General features: G+C 38.0%; 1 protein-coding gene across 1 annotated transcript in view; it reads left to right on the forward strand.

Moving 5' to 3' along the window:
* LOC107661086 (sodium/calcium exchanger 1-like) overlaps positions 1–22523 on the forward strand; it is a 38612-nt gene extending 16089 nt beyond the window's left edge. Inside the window, exons 4-7 of the mRNA XM_016450535.1 lie at positions 15668–15774; positions 20465–20589; positions 20884–20973; positions 22292–22523. Coding sequence (XP_016306021.1) covers positions 15668–15774; positions 20465–20589; positions 20884–20973; positions 22292–22450 — 481 coding nt within the window. The 3' untranslated portion in view covers positions 22451–22523. The remainder of the gene's footprint in view (positions 1–15667; positions 15775–20464; positions 20590–20883; positions 20974–22291) is intronic.
* Positions 22524–25058: the final 2535 nt, after the last annotated feature.

Below are 25058 nucleotides of genomic sequence, written 5' to 3' on the forward strand. Positions count from 1 at the left end.
TGGGGGGGGGTGATATTGAGGCCAGTTCATCTCTTTCTCTTTGTTTCTCTTGCTGTGGGTTTGAAATAAGCAAGATTTTCAATTTCCACATTGCATAGATTGAGATAATGAAAGAGTCAGACTGTCTATCCCCGTGTTTATGTTTCTGAGAGAGAAACAGTTGAAGATGTGATTATATGTGTCACGGTTGCACTACAGCGAGGAGCGAGGAACGAGGAGTCGCGGGATGAACACAAACACAGTCTTTAATAATCCACAGGAGCAAGGAATACAGGGCAGGAACACACAGGTAGCACAACGGGGATAAACGTTTAAGACCCGACCAGAAAACATGGGTCACCTGGGAGCAATGAACAATCAAACACAAGGAAAAACTAGGTCACGGATCACATGGGGAGCAAAACACACACAGACAGTCCAGGGGCGTGACAGTTCACCCCCCTCCCGGAAGGCGCGTCCTCGCACAGCAGAAACAACAAAGGGTGGGGCGGTGGGGGACTTAGGAGGAGGACAAATGAGTGGAAGTGGGAAGGAAACAGGGGACGGCAAAGGGCTGGCAGGAAATCAGGCAAGCACAACTGGTGGAGGTTCAGGCGGAGGACAGACTCCCAGAAGGAGAACGGCAGACAGAGTCCAGGGTGGTGACGATGGATCGAGGAGCCAGGGAGGAGACCAGAGTGACTTGGAGCAGGAGGAGCCAAGCGGGACCCAGGCCACAGCCATGATGACGACCCACGGTGGAGTCGACGGAGGGAGGAGCCATGGAGGAGGAAGGGCTGACGACTCCAGGGGGCCGACCAATGGCGGCAGAGCAGGTGGCTGAGGAGCCCGAGGTGGAGACAGAGAGCCAAAGATCCAGGGTGAAGCCGAGGATCTGGAGGAGGGAGCCCGGCGGAGTTGGTGGACTGACGGGCTCCGGTGGAGATGAGGGAGCTGGAAGCCATGGTGGAGCCGCTGGGTCGCAGGACCGAGGCAGAGTCTGGGCCTCGGAGGCTGAAGGCGGAGTCGAGGGATCCTCCAGACTCGACGCCAATGGAGCTGGAGATGGGCAGACCAGCGGCGAGCCCACGCCACAGATGGTGAGCTGAGGGTGAGCAGAGAGGCTGACGGGATCCAGCGGAAAGGGCGATGAGGAAGGGAACAGGTCTATGAGAGGCAGTGGGAGAGGGAGGTTGGGTGGGATATTTTCCCAGGCTAACAGTTCAGGTGACGGCTGAAGGACGAGAATCTCTGAGTGAAAGTCTAATAAATCTCCCAGGTCCAGTTTGTGCTTACCCCCAGCTGTGGTGCCGTGGGCGGGGCTTTCCATTGCCCCCGCGATCTCCACAGCTGTATCCACCGTCACTTGAGCTGTCGGCTCTCGCGCCTGGTCAGACACTTGGGGCTCAGGCTCCGGGGTGATCGTCAGCTCTGTCGTTCCTGATGGCGATGGCTCAATGACCGCGGCAGGCTCTGGCTCTCTGTCTGCGGTGTCTACTCGGGCAGCTCCGCGCCGCGGGGTGGTAGTGGGCTGGGCTCTGGGTCTGGAGTGGAACCAGCAAGTTTCTCCTCAGAACAGATGGTGAACGAGGATCCGTTTCTCGCCAGTATCCACTCCACAAAGGTGGTGAAATCCGCTCGAGGACCATCTTCGGACGACGGCGTCAGTCAGCATAATTCAGATGGGATTGGGATGTAGTTTTTAGGAAGGTTGGTATCATGAAACTCATTGAAATAAATAAGTATATAAGAGATATATATGTCAGACTTTTTGACCCATTTTGCCTCCGTAGTTCTTCCTGTTTTTCCTTTTATGGTCTTTTTCCTGTTCTTGTTTAGTTTGATTACTTTATGATTCCATGCACCTGTGTTCCCCTGATTGTCCTGTGTTTATAAGCCCCAGTCTGCTCAGTTTGGTTTTGTCGGGTCTACTTGTTGGATGTCGTGTGTTTCCCATGTTCCTGTTGTGGATTATTCCCTGTGATTCCTGGATTAAAAACTTTTGCTTGTACTCCATGTTTCTCTCTCGTTCCTCCCACAGCGAATTGTGACAATATAATTGTAACATTATGTGAATAATTAAAGGTGGTAATCATACCTGATTTTGATATAGTTTCTGTTCTAATCAGATGTTACCTATTGTTTTAATTCTCTTTTAATATCATATAAGATGCCAGCAGTACTTGAACTGATTTTGCACAGAAAGCTGGCACAAGGGTCTAAATTTATAATCAAAGTGCACCAGGCAATGTAACAATAAATGTAACTTAAATTATGTTGTTTGACCAAGGTCAGAATAAATAAGAAAATCTTGTGGAAAAATGTCATGCTGTAAAAAATATCCTGTTAAATTTACGGTAACAAAATCTGGCAGCTGTGGTTGCTATAAATTCACCATAAAAATATCAGGAAATGACATACAATGTCCATAGCTTGATAGCTATAAAACAATAACTCCAGAGAGGAGAATGCTAAATACATGCACGATATTACATTTTCATTATGTTTTAACTTAACCTATTGTCTTCATTATTTAATGTATGTTTGCATAAATCTGTCATGAATAGTTTCGGTTACGTATGGTAACCCTCGTTCCTTAATGGAGGGAACAGAGACATCATGTTGAAATTGACACTAGGGGTCGCTCTTTGGAGCCCAGACACCCCTGACATCATTGAGAAAATGCCAATGAAGCTGGTGAGCAAAATTTGTATAGCTGGCTATGCCCTGGACACCCGGGTATAAATAGGCCTGTGTGGCATTTGCTCACTCGTTCTGTTCCGAGGAGTCAAAAAAACATCTAAACCCACTCAGAGGCAGTTTGAGTTGTGGCATAAGGGACATAACGTCTCCGTTCCCTCCATCAGGGAATGAGGCTTACAATACGTGACCAAAACAATCCCTTTCAGTCGGTCAATTTGACGTTGTATCAAAGTTGACACTAGGGGTCCCTATACTAAATGCCACAGCTGCTGAATTGCATTATGAGTCCATGGGGGCCCATATGTTGACAAGCCCAGCGTGTCACAACCAAATGCACCTCTCCTCCTCATAACCTTCCAACACCCAGGACTTATGACCTCACTGTCCAACATCCAGGAGAGCCGCCATAGAAGGCAGAGATCACCTCAGCCAGAGCCTTTTCTCATTCTGAAAAGTAAGAAAAAGTAACAATTGAAAAGTCCTGGTTGTTAACATTGAGAAAGCATCTGTTTCTTGAGGGGAAAGGATGCTACAGAGACCACATCCTACCCGAAGGGGAGGTGACATGTGGAGATCAATCTATGGACTTACTGAAAGGAAGTACTACATAGGGAAGATTTCTGTGGTGGGCCCTGCCTAAGGGGAGAGCTTCCAAGCTATGACAATGGGGCACTAATCCATTATGAGAGTTCACTCGAGGGATAGTTCCCATGATAGTCCAGGCAGGGTTCATAAGAAGGAACTGAACTGGATATTGGCAACTCAGAGAGGGGAACAGCGCTGAGTGCAAGCTCTACACCCTACTAGACACCCGAGTTTAAGAACAGGAGCTTGTGAAGGGCCCGGTTCAGCACCCTCATGTCCAAGATTGGTCTGAGCCCCCCACTCTTCTTGGGTATAATGATGTAAGGGCTGTAAAACCCTTTCTTCATCTCAGCCAGGGGACAGACTCTATTGCACCCTTCACCAGAAGGGTCACCACTTCCACTCGAAGAACAGCAGCATTCTTGCCTCACACTGAGATAAACAGAATGCCACTGAACTTTGGTGGATGTCTGGCAAACTAGACCATATAGCCCAGCCGAACGATCCTGAGGAGCCAACGGGAAGGACTGGGGAGCTTTAACCAAGCATCCAGTTACTTTGCCATCGGCCTCAGTGGAACTATGTTCGACATAGCTGGGGCAGGGTTCCTGTGGCTTTGAGGTATGACAGGCCCAGTGGCAGAGGACATGGTGTCCTTCGGGCACAGAGTGTGTTGTCCGCCAGGTCTGTCAAAGGAGCCCATGACAAATGTGGGAACTGCATTTTGTCAACATGTGTCATACTGGCCCAATGACTGACCTGTTGTATCAACGCATGAAGAGGCAGAGAACCTGTGTCCAAACAGGCTCTGATGCGCAATCTTAGTCCCTGGCCGTCACACATGGGAGGGCCAGAAACACCATTTGTGTGAGTGTGACCCAGGGAAGTAGGAAATAGCTCTTTTAATGACCATTTGGCGGCTATCTGCCAAATGGAAGTTGGAGTGAAGCTGGTGATGGGGATTCACTATGATACAGGATCCACTAATTGAAATGAGAGACGCTGCTTACATTTTGCAAGATGTGGGACAAAGTTCCCAGTTTTGGAACTGTCCCACAAAATTCAGTTGTGAAACACTGAGAAATAGTCATGCTCAAAGATGCCAGATCCAACAAAAAAGTATGTTGGTTCAAGAAGTTCAAGATGCATTGAATCCGGTAAAATGCATTTAATGCTTTTATAGTCTAATAAAGGAATATTTATTTTAGTATGAGATGTGATTTATACCTTCTGACCTGTTATTCAGTTGATTATACTTAGTGGACTGAATCAGTTCTTTGGCATAAATTACATGGTATCACACAAACCTGGGTGCCAATCACAGAGCCTGTCACAGTTAAAAAAAAAGCTTATTGCCAATTTAAATCCAGAGTGCTGGCATGAAACTCTAGATGGCGCAGTCCAATAGGTCTAACTCAATCTGACATAATGACATCATTATCACATGGCACTGCCGATTGGTTTCTCCTGTATCGGTAGCCAATGACCTTGCTGCTCAACATTCACATTTTGGCTAATGCTTGTTGTAGCAGTTGCAGCTCACTTCAGAAACCCTCCACCTTCCCCAGCTCCACCTGTATAGATCTGCTACGGGGTGATCATGTATGCTATGGGGGTTATTTCATATATTGTTATATGTGCAGCAGCAGTATGTCTTACATGCTCACAGCAGCATGTTGTGGATGTATTGGCAGTAGCAGGTCTCAGTACTTGCTCTGCCGCAGCAGCAGCAGCGTAGCAGATCCATTCCACCAAGACCTAACACATTAACATTGTCATGTACATTACCATACCAATCCCTCCGAGAGTTGTCATGACAGAAATCATGTTATCATCCAATGTCACAGCAGGAAGGCTTTCCAACTAATGTAAATACAGACTATGTGAATAATATTCACGTAGTCTAATAGTAGTAAAATTAACTCTCAGATGTGTTCTTTATTGTCCCGCAAAATCACATCTGCTGCCCTGCAACTGAGCAATAACCAAGTGGTTACCATACTGAAAATTTAACATCTTTCCAAGCAATTCAGATGTTTTCCTCCATATTAGTCCAAAACATTAGTGGGACAGCCCATAGCTGCAGTTTCATAAACTGAAGTCAGTCTAAAGTATAATAATGCATTATGTGACCTCTGCTCACTGCAGGGTTACTGTATGTGAAATTTGAAAAGATTGAAAACTTGAATTGATTGAACTGTTACTATTGTATAAGCGCCCAACCCCAGGTTGCTCCAGAGGACCTGACCCTGTAAAAAGTGTACAGTATGTTGCTTAGAATCATTAGTAAATTGCAGTATTTTAGTGACTATTACAGTTTTCTCTAAGTGTTATCATTTCACCAGCTAATTATAAGACTATTTATAATTCTTTGTTTGGAATTGGATGAGGCTGTGTGGGCATTTCATTGTAGTAGTTTGTCTAACAATCCAATTTACTCCACGCCCTCTATTATATCATCTGTTAATCGTCATCAGTGTATCTACTCTCTTCACCTGTACTGTTGCTGTCTTCATCCTCCACTATGTTGTAAAATCATTCAGACAAATACAAGTGATCTTGACAAAAGAATCTGCAGAAGAGGAATGAAGAAAACCAGGGTGTGAGGGCAAATGTGGAAATGTAGTTGACCTGTGTCTGTACAGCACTTTATATACTGTAATTCTCTCTGTTCGATCTGCTGCCAGAAACAATATGTTCCTGTCCATGATCCCTGTCAGCTGCATGACTAATTCCAGGAGACCTAACCACCCTTTCCCAAGGGTTGTACAATCTCATCTTTCCTTTGTTAGACACTTCTAGAAGTAGCACTTGAAATTAATTAAAAGGTTGAGAATATTTGGACTGGTTTGAGCTGGGGCCTTAAACCAGTAAAAAAAAAAAAATCTTCTCATCCTTTTTAAAAACTCAGATCTGAGAACTTCATGATTTACTTTGAAGACGTGCCCACTTTCTGCAACTGATTCCAGGAAAAAACCTACAGCCTCTAAAATTTCTGCTGATCTTCTTCCGTACCTTTTCTTCGTTGTCAACATATTGTAGACCATATTGCATCAGCTTCTCAATCATTCTGCTTCATGCTTCATAACATCTGGAAAATTAGGCCTTTATCCCACTTTATTCCAGAGTTCAGACTCTAGACACTTTGTGGTCAGACTGGTTCCATTCACTCTTTGCTCTTTGCCAAACTCTTGTTTATCCTGTTTCTTTCTGCTTGTTTTAACTTCTAAATTTTCTCATGTTTCACATCTGTTTAGGCCTCTACACTGGCCTACAGTGCTGCTATTGGCCTGGCTGATAATGGCCTGATCATATAACTCCTGTGTTTACAAATACAAAGATCTAGAAACAAGAAACTTATTTTCTTGCATGCCAATGCACACTCATCAGAACAACTCACTCTCCAGTTTCATTAAGAAGTTTTGAGACACACTCTTCAGATTCATCTACTTTAGGACCCTCATTAATTAATATAGAAACAGTTATTAAAAGTATGTCTAATACCAATGAAATGATTTTCATGATATTGCTGTTAACTGGTATATGGCTGATATTAAAATGTATACTATTGAAACATTTTGATTGAAATAAATAAAAAACAAAACACTAAAACTAAAATCACTTGTTTTAATGCTGCAAGTAAATTTAGTCATCACATTATAATGTAATATGTACAGTATGAAATGAATTCAGTTATTAAGATTACAAATTCTTAAGATAACATTAAACAATGTTATTTAATTATTTGTAAGTTAATTAAGGTACATAAAATAAACATGAAAAGTTAATTATCCAATATCGACTGATTCAGATCATTTAAAAGCCTTACACAACCATATACCCTGTAAAAACACATAAAATGCCATCCACAGGCCTTAAATATAGGAAATACGGTAACACTTTACAATATGATCTCATTTGTTAACATTAGTTAATGCATAAACCAGCATAAACTAACACTGAACAATATAATTTTACAGCATTTATTCATCTTTGCTAATGTTAGTTAATAAAAATATTCATGTTAGTTCACAATACATTAATGTTAACAGATACAACTTTACATTTAAATAATATATTACTAAGTCTTGAACATAATATTAACTAAGAATAATAAATGATATTTAAATATTGTTCATGTTAATTAATATTGTTAATTAATGTTAACCAATGAAACCTTATTGTATAGTGTTACCAGAAATACTTCTCCAAGCCTTCTACGTATACATGAATTTGTATAATTGTTCAGATTCTGTGGCTTGTGGCAAGCCTTCTGACAGGCAAGGTTGAGAATCATGCCTCTATCTGTCTCATAAGCTTAAAAGCTAATTCCTCAACATTAGCGCAATGTTCAGAGACACTGCCTGTGCCACCCATAAGCTGCTCATCATTGTTCTTTAATCAGAAAGCTGTTGTTCAGGACGCACCAAATAGAAACACGTGCATGACAGCAGAAAACAACAAAGAAGACTTTATTGCAATTTAAATTATGACTGAATACTACCGCCTAAATCTACACACCTGACTCCACCCAAGATCATGAGGGAGTAGAGCGCATGTGTGTGTACTGCCCCAAGCAGCTCTGCCCTGGTTTCAGTGTCTGCTGTATGTGTATGTGTTCAGAGCGGGGAGCAGGTGGTGAAATTTGGAGAACATGACCAACTCATAAATGATGAATATCTCAGTCCCATTGCCCTGCCTGGATGCATCACATCTATGATATATAAAGCTGCACAACCTCATGTCTCTCTCTCTCGAGCATGCACGTTGTGTTTTGCTGAACAAACAGATGCTTAAGATGTTTGGGGTGCTTCTCAGACAATGATCTAAACCCATCTGTGCTTAAGTATATATGCAAACAATTCCATATCAGATGATAGAATGAATATAGTTCTAGTGGGAATGTCAATTCAAAGTGTCATCGTTATTTATAAATAATGATTAAATTTGTTGCACAAGTTGGAATTTAAATGATGACGTGAAATTAAACAATAGCTCAGCTACAACTTAAATGGCTGGTCTGCCATTAACTGATTCAACTGGTATTAGATTGGCAGCCCTAGGTTGAAGTAATTATGAGAGGATGCGATCAAATCACTCCTCTTTAAATAAACAATCATCTCAATGCACACTCACCCCCTATGGTGGAAATGTAGATTGCATTAGCATGTAATATTCATTGCACAAGTGTTTTTGATTTGATGTTTATTTTGATTTGATGCTTCATGGATTACATGGAAGGAATTACATGCATATGTGTATATTTGGTGTCAGGAACTCTACATTAGCATGTCTGAAGGTCAAGTACATTGGAATATTTATCATTTTAATCTAAAGTGATGCTGCTTTAACTCATACTGCATTTATGGCTCAAGGAGAGATTAGCAGATCAGAGGACACATGATACTCTCGCATGTGTATCTGCCTCACTATGAACATGAGATTAGAACTTAATTCAGAGGGTGTATTTTATGAAGTGTGCATGCATATGTTCTTGTCTCTGTGACTTACAGTATGGTCTTTGTCCAAAGAATAGTTAATACAAATAACTAATAGTTAATACTAATAACTAAATAGTTAATATTAGTTAAATAATTCACACCATGTAGTCACACCATATGGTCATGCCAAAATGTAATTATTATTTTATCCACTTAATTGCAGTTGTTTTTGAGAACCTTTTGTGAGAACCTTTCTTTGTCCATTTATGACCGTGTATGTCCCCCTTACATAAAATCTATAAAACTATAAGTGCGCCTGCACGTAGTGCAAAGTGACACCGGCAGCTACTGGCCTGCCATTCATAACAGTTTTCTTGGATCCATGTGAATGGGGATCTGTATGCAAAACTTTGTAAAAATTGCTAAGGAAAAACTTTTTTGTTGTTGTTTTTAATACATTGTTGTCTTATAAACATACCCTTGATCATGAAAAAATATTCAAGAAACCCATAAAGGCAACATTTAAACATTTTATCAACATTTAACATTCAACATTTTATTACATTTTTATATGGTTTATGAGGGTGAGTAAATGGTTAAATTCGGGTGAATCATCTCTTAAATAATGTAAATAGTTTTGAAATAACATTATTCACATAACTGTCACAATACCATGATTAGAATGATTACTATATTCATAAACAATGGTATTTGCATGGTTTTCTAAGCTACTTACTGTGCTAATAGGGTTGTATTACCATAGTATTATGAAAATAAAACATCACTTTTGTCATTCTTCTTCAGACATTCACTGTATTCTTCTCTACTCTTTTGTTAGTAGGTCAGCAGTAATTTACTGGCAAACTACAGATCCATCTATGGCATCCAGCTTGCCTGTTCTTTTCAGTTCATACAAAAGCTCTACCACATTTCATTTTTTTTTCTCCTTACTCTCTGCTTCTGTCAAGCCAATACTTCTCAGAGTGACTGCCATTTAAATCCTTTTTATTCCACATCTGTTGGAATGAACTATCTTTGTCTTTCTTTCCTTATGGTCTCTATTTGTGGCATTTGTTGACTGTAACATAATGACTGTAAATGTCCATGACTATTATGTGAAGGATTCTCTGGACCCAGACCATCACATCTGCCCTCAGCTTTGTCACCCTTGAAGGTGAAGTGTGTAATTTTTTCGAAGTTAAAATACTTTCTCCTAACACAATCTAATGTGCAGAGCCAACTGTAAATAAGCTTTTCATAGGTTGATTTCCTGAATAGTGGAAACATGGTTGCTCTGTGCCACTTTCAAAACATTGTTTTGTTTGAGCAAGTGATACCTGTTTCATCTGTGCCACTGTTTCATTTGTCAAAACTGTCGGTCAGGTGATGGGGTGAAAGAACTGGTAGATGTGTTAGGGAAACCTGTTCGAAAACAGTGATTATTTTTCACTGTTCATTTGGCACCACTAGTGGCACAAATGACACACTGCGGATTTAACTTGATTGTGGCCATGCTAAATGCTAATAATAATGAAATGCATAAATCCTTTTCCTGATCATGAAATTATAGATTGGTGTGGAGCATTTATCTTTTTTAATCAGCCTCTGTTCGTGTGTAAATTGCATTAATTAAATCACAGTTCAACATACTGAACATGATGCTCCTTGTCTCTTATTAATTATCACCAACCACAGCCTGCTAATCATCACGATAAGCAAGCAACAGGAAGTTAAGTGTGGAATTTTGATTAGACACTGATTATTGGTGTGTGTGTGTGTGTGTGTGTGTGTGTAGGTGATGATCAGGTCATGTGTCTTTATCTGACGTTGTACACACAGACTTCAGTTTAGTATTTCCAATATTGGTACTATGAAGCAAACTGGCTGTGATTCTGTGTCATTTATTATGAATCTCCTCTCTGTGTTTATTTGAATGCTTCAAGGCTTTCTTTAGAAATGAAAACACTCAAGAACATGAAAGTGGAGTGTTTTACATTTACATTTACATTTACATTTACATTTAGTCATTTAGCAGACGCTTTTATCCAAAGCGACTTACAATTGGGGGATACATAAAGCGATTCTTCTTAAAGAGGCAAACAGACACAGGAAGTGGTTGTAATACCCCAAGCAGTTTAAATACTCTACGGTCGCTGTGGCCGCCTTCTAATTAGCACAGCCAATAGTCTATAGCAGGGCAATTCCTCTTAGTTTTAGGACCTGCACTTAGAGAAGGAGCTCATTAATGCGTCACAATGCAGTTGAAGTGGAGAAAACACTCAACATACCTTTTTATAGTCACCACCCTGACATAATGAAACACTCTGGGGCAAATTCACATTTGTGTATATTATTTCAGTGCCAAAACTTGCGTTGCACTGTACAATTTTAAACCCAATTTTATAGTCTGCTGTAAGTCATCAGTCATTAGCCACTTTTCCACCATCAGGCTGAACTGTTCTCATTGCTTAACCATTCCATTCCATGAGCTATACAGGAATGCAATACAAAATGTCATTGATAATGTTGTGATATTAGCTTGTACGCAAGATCTCACCAGACTCATATAATACAATTTGATTAATAACAAAATAAAAGTCATGTCAAAATCATCTCATTTATTTAACGTTCAGTGTTGATTCAGTTAAATTCAATAGCAGTGTGAATGTTGCAAAGTTCACAAATATGAGACAAATTCAATTTGTCTACACTGAAAAAAAAACTTTGCAACAATTTTCACTCCGAAATTGCAAATATTTGCAAATAATTACAAAGAAATGGCAAGTAACACACTGAATTAAATGTGATATTTTGAATTGAAAAAATGAAATAGTATTCTCTTGTAAAATGTATTCCAATAATGGTATAGAGTATTGTTAACAAAAGTCAGTGCACTGCCAGCCACTGATAGCACTGGTGCTATTAATGTGTGCAAAAATAGGTGATAAATATGTTTATTTCACAGGGATATTTCACAATCTCCATATATCCCTGTAGTTTGGACAATGCATAGATCATGGGTTTGATTCATAGAGATGGCATTAACTGAATAAAGTGTACACCTTGCATGCAGTGTACACTGCTTTGGATAAAAATGCATAAATGTAAAACTAGGTGTGCACTTTCTGCATGCTAAAGAGCCATTTTAAGTGGCTGTGTTGAAGTGATGCTGTAAAGTACACCAGTTCATGATAATCTGCTGCACTCAGAAATTACCTGAAAGTTGGAAAATTGTGGCAAGAAAATTCTATTCAGCACAGATGTTTTGCTCATGCTTAACCATGTGTTACCCAATTTGCATAAATCATTTAGTGAATTGGGTGTTAAAACAATACTGACAGCATGGGTAAATAAACAACGCTATCAGCAGACGCGGGTCAATCTTAGTTAATTCCCTGCTTTATCTCTCACTTACTTTTTGTCCTTTCTTTCTTTACCGCTTCTCCTTCTTTTTTCTGCCTCCCTAGTCTTTTACAATAAGAAAGAGTAATGTGTGTGTGAGGGAGAAGCAGCAGGCAAATGCAATAAAACACATAGCTGACAAGATCTTAATTGAGCTGCTGGATTCAGCTCAAGAACACACACACACACACAAATCTAATAAGAGCCCAGTGAAGTGAGGGAAGGGGGAATGGAGAGGGAACGAGATGGAGGGCATCGAGAAATGGACTAGTTGGGGGAGAGATGGAGAGCGGGAATTCAAGAGTGAGTTTAGTTAAGAGGAGAGCAGGGGCCTCATGTATAAAACTTTACGTAGATTTCATCCTAAATGTGTGCGTACGCACAAAAGCTAGATTTTGCGTACGTACAAAAGTTTTCAGATTTCTAAAGTCATGCGTACGGCAGAACCTGCGAAAAATTCCATTTGTAATACCCAGTCAGCGGAAGATTGTGCGTACATGAATCTCCACCCCGTCTCCTCCCCGAAATAGCCATATATGGAGCTTACAACGCCTAGTTTTAATATGCATAACGTAATCTGCATAACATTTCCAAGCATATTCCATCCACGTGACACCATGTTTAACGCAGTTAAGGGTACAATGCGTTAGGAAAATATGAGATACGTACTATAAATGCTTTTTGAGACATCACATTGCTATTCACATTTATGTAATTTTGCCTATAAAGTAAACATATATTTTAGAATGTTTATAGCCTATATTTGAATAGAGATAGTTCTTATATTTTTGCAGTGTAAATAACTGCCTGACTCACCGTGTCAATAAGAAAACATTTTGAAAATAAAACGTGCTTATCTTACAGTTTCCTTCAAATTCTATCTTTTAAATACAATGTGTTTGTCACAATATTGGGAAGAAGAGCACGAATAGGGTTATCATTAGGCTACTGTCTGTGCGCGACACCTGTGAACAGAGGTTCTAAAGTACTGTCATCAAACCTGTTCAAACCAGCCAATGGACTGTTTGATCAACGAGTGCATCCTTATTTCTGTCGTTACTGTCTATGTTCCAAAGCATCAGACGAATCAAGTTCACATCAGTGATCATTATTCACACAAAAGTATTTTCTCAAAACACGAGTTTTGCTATTTAGAACACAATTTAAAGCGGAATTGTCAAACGCCAAGCAATCCTCGCTGTGATTAAAACATTAAATCGCATACCACAGGAAAACTGTTCGAAAGCAGCACATCCACTGCAAATATTTCTGTTTAAATTCATATAAAAATGTTGTAATTTCTGGATAATAATTTCATGAAATTTCAGTGCTTAACTTCATTAATTTCACTTACCTGGCCTATCACTTGAAGCCAACATCCAGCCCTTTTTTAAAGTTTGTGTTAAAAGAGAGCTACCTGTTGCGCCATTTAATTAAGCCGACTGCTGTAGCCTATATCCAGCTTAGGCTGTTTTCCCTAAATTTGTATATATACTGAGAGCTCACCTCTCCCCCGGCCTTCTATATCACCCAGCAGTTGTAATTACATCAGCAGATTCAGCGCTTTCACGTTATGGTATTACAACTGTGAAATTACAAACAAAAAATACACATTCTGAGACATGAACTGAAATTAATTGTGAATTTTATTAACATTAAATCGTCCTCCTCCCATTTTCACCTCAAAATTATGGGGAAGCTGTGCCTCCCCCGACGAGCCGCCACTGGTCATATTTAATCTAAATGTGTATGTCAAATGTAAAACAGACTTTAAAATCATTCTGTTTGCTTCATTATTTTGCTCACTCCAGTAAAAGAGTGCGTACGCATGGTCTAGACTGTCCATACAGTGCGCACATATTTACGCCTAGTTTATTTTTTATAAATCCCGATATATACGTGGAAAATTGCGTATGGGCATTGAAATGTGCGTACGCAACATTTATACATCAGAGTTTGAAAGCTAGAGGACAGAGAAAGGTAAAGAAAGGTAAAAAGAGCTCAACTGTATTTCCTCAGTCCTCGTAGGAGAAGTTTGAATCTCAGCTCATGAATAATCTAAGCTAAAGTTTGATCAGTCAAGCTGACATTGAATTAATGGATTGAGCAAAACATGAGGATAGGAAAAGTGTTGAAATTGCTCCATTGGGAAGGAAGATTAAATATAAGAGACACTTATGATCTGTAATACTTTCAAATTCAGAACGTTTGGAACGTTTGCTGTGCAGTTGCGCTTATATACTTGAATGTATGGAATAGAGCAGAAAATCCCACTGTCAACACTGTCAACAGTCATCCTCTTTAAAAAATTTATTCACTCTCTTTGTCTCTGTCTTCCTCTTTCTGTTCCTCACAGAAAAGAAGATGAGAGCTATTGATTAAGCCTGCTTTAATTTAATGTATCTGTCAGTTTTAATTGAACAAAGATGAATGAATGTGTAATGAAGTCAGTGGGTGGTGAAAGTGGGAACACTATAACACTGAGGTACGATAGCCATAATAATATTCATTTGTTCTTGACACAGGGGCTTTTAACCTCTTGCGTATCCATATATGCACACACATAAACAGTCTGTGAGTACTGTTGAGACTCTAAAAAGTATAAATATATCATATCTAAATAAATAATATATCGCTCTTCCACTCTGTAATTTTATTTTCAGTCTGTCCCAGATTTGATATCCCACTACAAAATACAACTGTGGTCCTGAGTGGACTACCTCTGCTTATTCTCTCATTTCACTATGAATATTGTAGTGTTTTTCATATCTTTTTTTCTTATTTTTCTAGACCTTATGTTTACAGCTCATTCAAGTTGCAAATGTTCTTTAATGTAGTGTGCACCAGGTAAATGGTTCACAACTGTTTACAAACATTTAATGAAGACATCATTTTTTAAAATCCTATATATTCAGCGTTGCCAAGGCAGGAATCAGTTACATTTTAAAATGTGTTAAACCAGTTATTTTGAATTATAGAAATATTTCATAATATTACCGTTTTACTGTATTTTTGTATTTTTACTGTATTTGTCACATGTACCACAAAAAACTACTGGTATTATCATGGTACTGTATTTTTGTAAGTGATTTCTGTGCAGGATTGGCTGAACAGTTTCAGTATGCTTGTTAAACTATTGTGCAGTTCTTATTATAGCTCAAAGTGGTTGTTTGAGGAGAACAATGCTGTAATATCTCTCTGTGGGAGTAAGATGTTCTCACTTTGTTTATTAATTATGAAGTAATTATTCTGAATCCTGTACTTAAAGTGTCCACCCTCAGTGACATTTACATTGGCGAAACAAAACATCATTAATAATGCATGAAATGATGATGCATTTTGGGTGTGTGCTTGTTTACGTTATGTCAGTGTTATGCAAATCCTGGTGTGAATTACAGATGAGTACACACAAATTCATTAAACTGAAATTCTTGCTGTTTAGAGTCATAGTTTCACAGCGTGTGGGTGCATGTGTTAGAGTAATTAAAATAGAAATCATGTAAGTGTGTTTAAAAATAGCACTGTGTCACCATGTCTCTATTTCCCTCTCTCTACAGGAAAACAATCAAGGTGAAGATTATAGATGATGAAGAGTATGAAAAGAACAAGACCTTCAGTATTGAGTTAGGAGAGCCAGTCCTACTAGAGACTGGACAGAAACATGGTAAATTTAAATTTACATTTAGTCATTTAGCAGACGCTTTTATCCAAAGCGACTTACAAATGAGGACAATAGAAGCAATCAAAGTCCAAAAAAAGCAATAATATGTAAGTTCTTTTCTCAACACTCCTCAGCGCTGAAAGTGAACACTCGATGGTGATTGGCTATTTTTTTTTTTTTACCAACGGAGGCACGAGAGCTCACCTCTCCCCCGGCCTTCTATATCACCCAGCAGTTGTAATTACATCAGCAGATTCAGCGCTTTCACGTTATGGTATTACAACTGTGAAATTACAAACAAAAAATACACATTCTGAGACATGAACTGAAATTAATTGTGAATTTTATTAACATTAAATCGTCCTCCTCCCATTTTCACCTCAAAATTATGGGGAAGCTGTGCCTCCCCCGACGAGCCGCCACTGGTCATATTTAATCTAAATGTGTATGTCAAATGTAAAACAGACTTTAAAATCATTCTGTTTGCTTCATTATTTTGCTCACTCCAGTAAAAGAGTGCGTACGCATGGTCTAGACTGTCCATACAGTGCGCACATATTTACGCCTAGTTTATTTTTTATAAATCCCGATATATGCGTGGAAAATTGCGTATGGGCATTGAAATGTGCGTACGCAACATTTATACATCAGAGTTTGAAAGCTAGAGGACAGAGAAAGGTAAAGAAAGGTAAAAAGAGCTCAACTGTATTTCCTCAGTCCTCGTAGGAGAAGTTTGAATCTCAGCTCATGAATAATCTAAGCTAAAGTTTGATCAGTCAAGCTGACATTGAATTAATGGATTGAGCAAAACATGAGGATAGGAAAAGTGTTGAAATTGCTCCATTGGGAAGGAAGATTAAATATAAGAGACACTTATGATCTGTAATACTTTCAAATTCAGAACGTTTGCTTCTGAGTTTGTGCAGTTGCGCTTATATACTTGAATGTATGGAATAGAGCAGAAAATCCCACTGTCAACAGAAGAATTTTTCATCCTCTTTAAAAAATTTATTCACTCTCTTTGTCTCTGTCTTACTCTTTCTGTTCCTCACAGAAAAGAAGATGAGAGCTATTGATTAAGCCTGCTTTAATTTAATGTATCTGTCAGTTTTAATTGAACAAAGATGAATGAATGTGTAATGAAGTCAGTGGGTGGTGAAAGTGGGAACACTATAACACTGAGGTACGATAGCCATAATAATATTCATTTGTTCTTGACACAGGGGCTTTTAACCTCTTGCGTATCCATATATGCACACACATAAACAGTCTGTGAGTACTGTTGAGACTCTAAAAAGTATAAATATATCATATCTAAATAAATAATATATCGCTCTTCCACTCTGTAATTTTATTTTCAGTCTGTCCCAGATTTGATATCCCCCTACAAAATACAACTGTGGTCCTGAGTGGACTACCTCTGCTTATTCTCTCATTTCACTATGAATATTGTAGTGTTTTTCATATCTTTTTTTCTTATTTTTCTAGACCTTATGTTTACAGCTCATTCAAGTTGCAAATGTTCTTTAATGTAGTGTGCACCAGGTAAATGGTTCACAACTGTTTACAAACATTTAATGAAGACATCATTTTTTAAAATCCTATATATTCAGCGTTGCCAAGGCAGGAATCAGTTACATTTTAAAATGTGTTAAACCAGTTATTTTGAATTATAGAAATATTTCATAATATTACCGTTTTACTGTATTTTTGTATTTTTACTGTATTTGTCACATGTACCACAAAAAACTACTGGTATTATCATGGTACTGTATTTTTGTAAGTGATTTCTGTGCAGGATTGGCTGAACAGTTTCAGTATGCTTGTTAAACTATTGTGCAGTTCTTATTATAGCTCAAAGTGGTTGTTTGAGGAGAACAATGCTGTAATATCTCTCTGTGGGAGTAAGATGTTCTCACTTTGTTTATTAATTATGAAGTAATTATTCTGAATCCTGTACTTAAAGTGTCCACCCTCAGTGACATTTACATTGGCGAAACAAAACATCATTAATAATGCATGAAATGATGATGCATTTTGGGTGTGTGCTTGTTTACGTTATGTCAGTGTTATGCAAATCCTGGTGTGAATTACAGATGAGTACACACAAATTAATTAAACTGAAATTCTTGCTGTTTAGAGTCATAGTTTCACAGCGTGTGGGTGCATGTGTTAGAGTAATTAAAATAGAAATCATGTAAGTGTGTTTAAAAATAGCACTGTGTCACCATGTCTCTATTTCCCTCTCTCTACAGGAAAACAATCAAGGTGAAGATTATAGATGATGAAGAGTATGAAAAGAACAAGACCTTCAGTATTGAGTTAGGAGAGCCAGTCCTACTAGAGACTGGACAGAAACATGGTAAATTTAAATTTACATTTAGTCATTTAGCAGACGCTTTTATCCAAAGCGACTTACAAATGAGGACAATAGAAGCAATCAAAGTCCAAAAAAAGCAATAATATGTAAGTGCTGTGACAAGTCTCGGTTCGTCTAACACAGTAAACATAGCAAGTTTTTTCTTAATAATAAATAAAAAGAAAACAAGTAGATAGAATAGAAAAAGAATAGGGAACGTTAGTGTTAGAGGGTCATTTTTTAAAATAAAAGTAAAACAAGTCAAAAGAATAGAAAAAGAATAGAGAATGCTAGGGTTAGAGGCTCTTTTTTAAAGACAACAAGTAGTTAGAATACAAATAGAATAGGGAGTGCAAGTGTTAGAGGGTTAAGTTTTTTAAATAAAAAAGAAAACAAGTAGATAAAACAGAATTAGAAAAGAGAGTTCTAGAGTTAGAGGGTGAAATGAAGTGATTTTAAAGTGAATGAAGATGTTTTTAAACATCTGAATGTTATGCAGTATTCAGAGCTGAATTGAAATGTCTTTACAATTTCAATTCACTTTCTGAACTGGAATTTTAATGAGATCGCAAACGATGGAGAATTCAAATTTGAATTTTAATAGGATTAAAATGGAATGAAATTCAGAGAAATTCACATAATTTAGCTTGATAGATCCTTTAAATGCAGGGACTGCAGATGAAAACTAACGTGTGGCTAAATCTGGCACACTTACATGATGCTCATGTCAATTAATGTAAATTTCCCCCTTTTAAAATAAAGAATAAAAAAAATAGTGTATATGTGACCCTGGACCACAAAACCAGTCATAAGTAGCACGGGTATATTTGCAGCAGTAGTCAAAAATACACTGTATGGGTCAAAATTATCGATTTTTCTTTTATGCCAAAATCATTAGGATATGAAGTAAAGATCTTGTTCCATGAAGATATTTTGTAGATTTCCTACCTTAAATATATCAAAACTTAATTGATGATGTTAAAAAAAACGTAATTGATTTGTAATATGCATTGCTAAGAACTTCATTTGGACAACTTTAAAAGTGATTTTCTCAATAGTTAGATTTTTTTTTTGCACCCTCATATTTCAGATTTTCAAATAGATGTATCTCGGCCAAATATTATAATATTATATGTATAAATCTCAATTTCGAAAAATTGACCCTTATGACTGGTTTTGTGGTCCAGGGTCACATATTAAACAGCCAAATAGTTGTATCTCAGCCAAATATTGTCCTATCCTAACAAACCATACATCAATGGAAATCTTATTTATTCAGCTTCCATTCAGATGATGTATAAATCTCAGTTTCAGAAAAATGAACCCTTATGACTGGGTTTGTGGTCCAGGGTCACATATACCTATAAACAAAGAACTACCTAACTGTTCAAATTGGTCTTTAGTATTGGTAAAGTTTGTGTGTGGACAATATTTGTGTCTTACTATTTATTAATCTCAGGATTTCACACCTTTGCTAATCGGATGTATAGAAATAAAAGACTGTTTGCTAATTAGCCAGTGGAGTACACCAGATGGAAGCAGCTGAATGTCTCCTTTTTTATTTACACCAGCAGTCTTGTTTTTGTGCCACTTTTTGTTGCTCATTCTCAGGTAATAACTAAAAATTAAATCTTGCAAATGAGCAGTGCAGTCGAAGCCGCAAATAAAACGATTGTGGAGGTCATTTAATGAGGAGAGCATGAGAGCATGTGTGATAAAAGATGAAAGGTTACAGATAAAAGAAAGGAAAAAAGCTAAATTAAAAAAACAGGAGTGAAAGAAATTGAGCGTTCACGATGAGCAGTGATTTCGTAATTCTCTTTTCAGCTTCAAGACATTTTTAATGGAGTGAAAATTATTTCTTTCTTTCCCTCTTAGCATGCATCATTTCAAATCCCCTGGCTTAGTAAATAATGTGTACTGTAGGAAATATGTTTACAGTAAAGGCTTAAACACTAATACCTGCAGGCTTTGAAGTTTGTTACCTCAGAAAATAATTGGCTGTCTCTGTATCACCTTGTGTTAGCAGTGTGACTGTCACTATTCTCTACATTATTTATACAGCCGTCTCTGGCAATTACCCTTCCATCTTAAACGCCTTACTTTACAATTCAATTAGCACAATGGCACACATAAGATTTATGAAATTTCCTGCTTGTCAGTTTCAGAAATTGCAACGTGTATTACTCCATCCAGCCATCAATCACTGCTATACCTGTTCATTTTTGTTCGCGCTGATCATTTTCATGAGGTTTAATATCCGCATTGTACTAGCTGGACAAATATAGGGAATATGTTGCCAGTAAGTTTTTTTTTGTCATGTTTTATGTTTAGGAGACTCTAATGAGAATAAGACAGAGATTGGGGCGGATGAAGAGGAAGTAGCTAAAATGGGATGTCCTAGTCTGGGAGAACATACCAGATTGGAGGTGGTGATTGAAGAGTCTTACGAATTTAAGGTAAAACTGCCTCTTTAACCCTAACAAGATGAGTTACAAATCATTTTTTTTTAACAATGCATACTGATTAATGTGTAATATTTAAGCAGTATCACCAGTCATGCTAATATATCATTATTATTGTGGATGTGATATTAGTTTTATGTAACAGTTCAATAAATATTATATATGGATATAAATATTTTCACCAACAAAAGTAATTCCAAGCAAAGTCAAAGCATCAAACTGTGTAATACTGACTGAAAGCCAGTATGGAACAGTTCTTAATATATGTGTGTGTGTGTGTGTCTGTAGAGCACGGTGGATAAGCTCATTAAGAAGACTAACCTGGCTCTGGTAGTCGGCAGCAGTAGCTGGAGAGAGCAATTTGTGAGTGCTGTAACTGTGAGTGCAGGTATGCTACTTCCTGTTTGTTCACCCTTTACATTTTGTACAAGGGCATTATCATTAATCATTGAAACACTTGTACAATTATGAATATGTATTAATGCATTTTCAGCTTCTGCAAAAATAAGAAATAGGTTCGATTAAAAATATACACTAATGTTCAAAATTTGGGGTCAGTTCGTTTTATTTAAATAAAAAAGTTACATTTAACATTTTCAAAAGTTTCATTTATAATATTACAAAGATTTCTATTTCAAATAAATGCTGTTCATCTATCCTAAATGCAGAGAATCCTGAAAAAATATCAAGTTTACCCATCAATATATTAAGCAGCAAAACTATTCAACATTGGTAATAATAAGAAATGTTTTTTGGGTACCAATTCAGCATATGAGAATGAATTGCTGAATTCAGTCATGGCTGCTGAATTCAGCGTTACAGGGATAAACAATATTTTATATTACAAATAGAGAACTATTTTAAAATATTACTGTTTATACTGTATATTTGGTCAAATAAATTCAGCCTTGGTGATCATAAGACACTTCATTCCAAACATTAAAAATCTTACTGAACCCAAAGTTTTGACCCATAGAGTGCTGTGTCTTTTTGAATCTGTATGAAAATATCAAGCATATTTACCTTAAAGGGTTAGTTCACCCAAAAATGAAAATTAGCCCATAAATTACTCACCCTCAAGTCATCCTAGGTGTATATGACTTTCTTCTTTTTTCGCTACAGAAGGCCTTCGTTCACCCCCTCAAAATGGAGCCGTGTGAGACACTTTTTTTTTTTTTATGGATGGGCGCTTTTTATTTAACTTGTTTTGGACTGAAGCATGCAACACCCGCTGAGTGCCATGAAACAGCTTGAAAGATCAAAGACAATTTTTTATATAACTCCGACTGGATTCATCTGAAAGAAGAAAGTCATATACACCTAGGATGACTTGAGGGTGAGTAATTTATGGGCTAATTTTAATTTTTGGGTGAACTAACCCTTTAACGATTTTCTTTTATGAGTCAGAAGGTGGCTTTACACTGCTGAGTTAAGACTGCTTTGTACCTGCTCAAAATTCAGAGTAAAGGTGCAATGCTACATAAAAGCCAGACCTGCTCAGACCCATCTCAGCCCCTTGTATCCAAGCATACAGTAGTAATTCTTGTGGAAGTGCATTCATGTCACCTCTGAGCAGCATTAAACAGTCTGTGTAAAGACACAGGAGTGCTTCTGTGCTACCTTTGTGGTGTAAATTTGGCTAAATTCTCAACTGGCTTTGAACTCTCTCAGTCCTAACATATATTGCTTAACTCAGGTGACGATGATGAGGAGGAAAGTGGTGAAGAGCGTCTTCCATCCTGCTTTGATTACATCATGCACTTCCTCACAGTCTTCTGGAAGGTTCTCTTTGCCTTCGTCCCACCCACAGAGTATTGGAATGGATGGGCATGCTTCATTGTGTCCATCTCTCTGATTGGTGTCCTAACGGCGGTCACAGGCGATCTTGCTTCCCACTTTGGGTGCACTGTTGGCCTGAAGGATTCAGTCACCGCTGTGGTCTTTGTTGCCCTGGGAACGTCTATCCCAGGTTAGTCAAGTCAAGTCAGCTTTATTTATATAGCGCTTTATACAGTACAGATTGTTTCAAAGCAGCTTTATGGTGATAAACAAGAAAATTGATTCAGTGATGCAAACTAAATTCAATTCTGCTAAAAAGCAGCTTTAAAAAGACAGAAGTAAACAGTCATTATTCAGTTGAAATAAGTTCAGTGTTGATTCGGTTTGGTTCAGGATCCAAAAAACGCGCCCAAATTCAACTGCTTGTTACCAAGTTTCAAATAACACAAAAATGGCATCCGAGGCATTCCTCAATTGTTGATTTTATCACTAATGACATTAAAAAAGACATAGATATAGGAAATTGAAATGTTTCAAATTAATTTATTAATTCAGAAATGAAATGCATGTATGAAGTATTTTGACATTTTCTGAAGAACATGTCAATAGTGCTTCCACATACAAATCCAGCCTTCAGTATGCTACGTTGTTGTGGATGGTTCCTAGTGCATGTAGGTGTTTGGCTGAGTATTTTTTGACTTGTTGCTATGCGGGTTCTAGGATGTTCTGGGGCACTGAGCTTATCCCATATCTCTATAACTTAGAAAGCACCACTACTAAGAATAGTAATAGTATGTATTACTTCTTAAAATGTCAAATAATTAAATCAAAATTCAGGAGCAGCCAGTGTTGTTATTGTTAACTTTAACTAAAGTTAAATAGAGATATTAAAAAACACAAAGTAAAACAAAAGCACATAATAAAAATACTAAAACTGCAAATATAAAAATTCAAGCTAATTCAAAATATTTTAAAATACTATAATAGTACATAAATAATACTGACATAATCTACATACTGTACATGCCATGCCTGTATTACCTGTCAGACACTTTTCAACACCTCAGACCAGGTGAATGAATTTTGACCATGTTTTAGTGCGGCTGGTTATTAGAGCAGAAGGGCATTGATGTGTGGCTCATCTCATCTTCAGGACGTGTTTGCAGCTGGTGTATCAGTGTATGTGTTTATGTGTGTCTGTTTTTTTCCTTTGATTCTGTTCAGTGCACTCACCTAAACCCTGTCTGTTTTCTCTCACTTCCTCCTCCTTCTTTCTCTTCCTTTTCTCTCAGTTCCTCCTTTGCTCTTGTCTTTCGCTTACCCCTTTCCCTTTCGTTGACCTCTCTTTCTGACACTTCCCACTTCTATTTTCAGTCAAAACTCTTTCTCTGTTCTCTTTCATACAATAACAAGATTTTGCAGTTCAAATCATAATTATATTAGTCTGAACATTATTTAATGCTTTCTCTCCTTTGCACAGACACTTTTGCCAGTAAGGTCGCTGCCATCCAAGACCAGTATGCAGACGCCTCCATTGGTAATGTGACGGGCAGCAACGCTGTCAATGTTTTCCTGGGCATCGGTGTGGCGTGGACCATAGCTGCTGTATACTGGCGTACCAAGGGCAAACCTTTCCACGTTGATCCAGGTTCTCTGGCCTTCTCTGTCACACTCTTCACTGCTTTGGCTGTGGTGTGTGTCAGCGTGCTGTTGTATCGCCGGCGCCCCTCAGTGGCTGGAGGAGAGCTTGGCGGTCCTCGGACTTGCAAGATATTGACGTCCTTACGTGTGCGTGTGAGAGAGAAACCACTCAACCAAGAATAAACAGCTCAGCTGATGTTCTCTTGAAATAACAAACCATGTAATTGATGTAATTAGCTGTCTGTATCTATCTGTATTTGCCTTGTCCCTTGATGGTCACACTCCTTGACATCAAATGTTCAATAGAAGATACTAGCCTGTTAACATGATGTGACATTTGACATGGTGACAAATGCTCTTACTGACTGCGTACTAAACTGTATCACCCGAAAGTTACAATTCTGACAACTCTCATGTGATTCCAAACCCATATGACCTGTGAAACATAAAAAAATTTGTTTAGCAGAATGTTGATGCTGATCCTTTTCATAAGACAAAAGCAGAAAGTGACCACCCATACAAAAAGTACACTTAATTTTATTAAAAAATAAACCTTTTATGTAACGCACTAAAACACGCCATAAAAACACTGCAAAATAGTCTATACAAGTCATAAGAATAAATATAAATACAAGCTAATCATGTGTCTTCAGGGTCCATGAAATTCAGTACACAAGTCACATTGACTACTTTTATTTATTTGTTTGTTTATTTTTTGTTGTTGTCATTTTTGAACTAAATATATGGGTTTAGAATGACATGGGGGTGCACAAGATCCAAAACAAACTTTGAACTTTTATTTATCAGTGTTGGCTGTTTTATGATGTTTGCTGCAGTGAATTTCCAGTTGTCACTGTTTCAGTATTCACTGTCTGTCTATCTGTGTCTGACTTCTGTGTAATTATTCTGTGAGACATTCAGGAAGACAGTGGGAGGGTGGCAGGCATCGGTTCTGGCAACGTTTGATGGAGAGCACAGAAAAAGAGTGAATGAGACAGATTTAGCAGTAGCATAGATATTTAGCCCTCAGAAGTAGCTTCTCT

This window comes from Sinocyclocheilus anshuiensis, unplaced genomic scaffold (assembly GCF_001515605.1).
Source record: "Sinocyclocheilus anshuiensis isolate Anshui unplaced genomic scaffold, SAMN03320099.WGS_v1.1 scaffold2015, whole genome shotgun sequence".
In the NCBI taxonomy this organism is placed as follows: Eukaryota; Metazoa; Chordata; class Actinopteri; order Cypriniformes; family Cyprinidae; genus Sinocyclocheilus; species Sinocyclocheilus anshuiensis.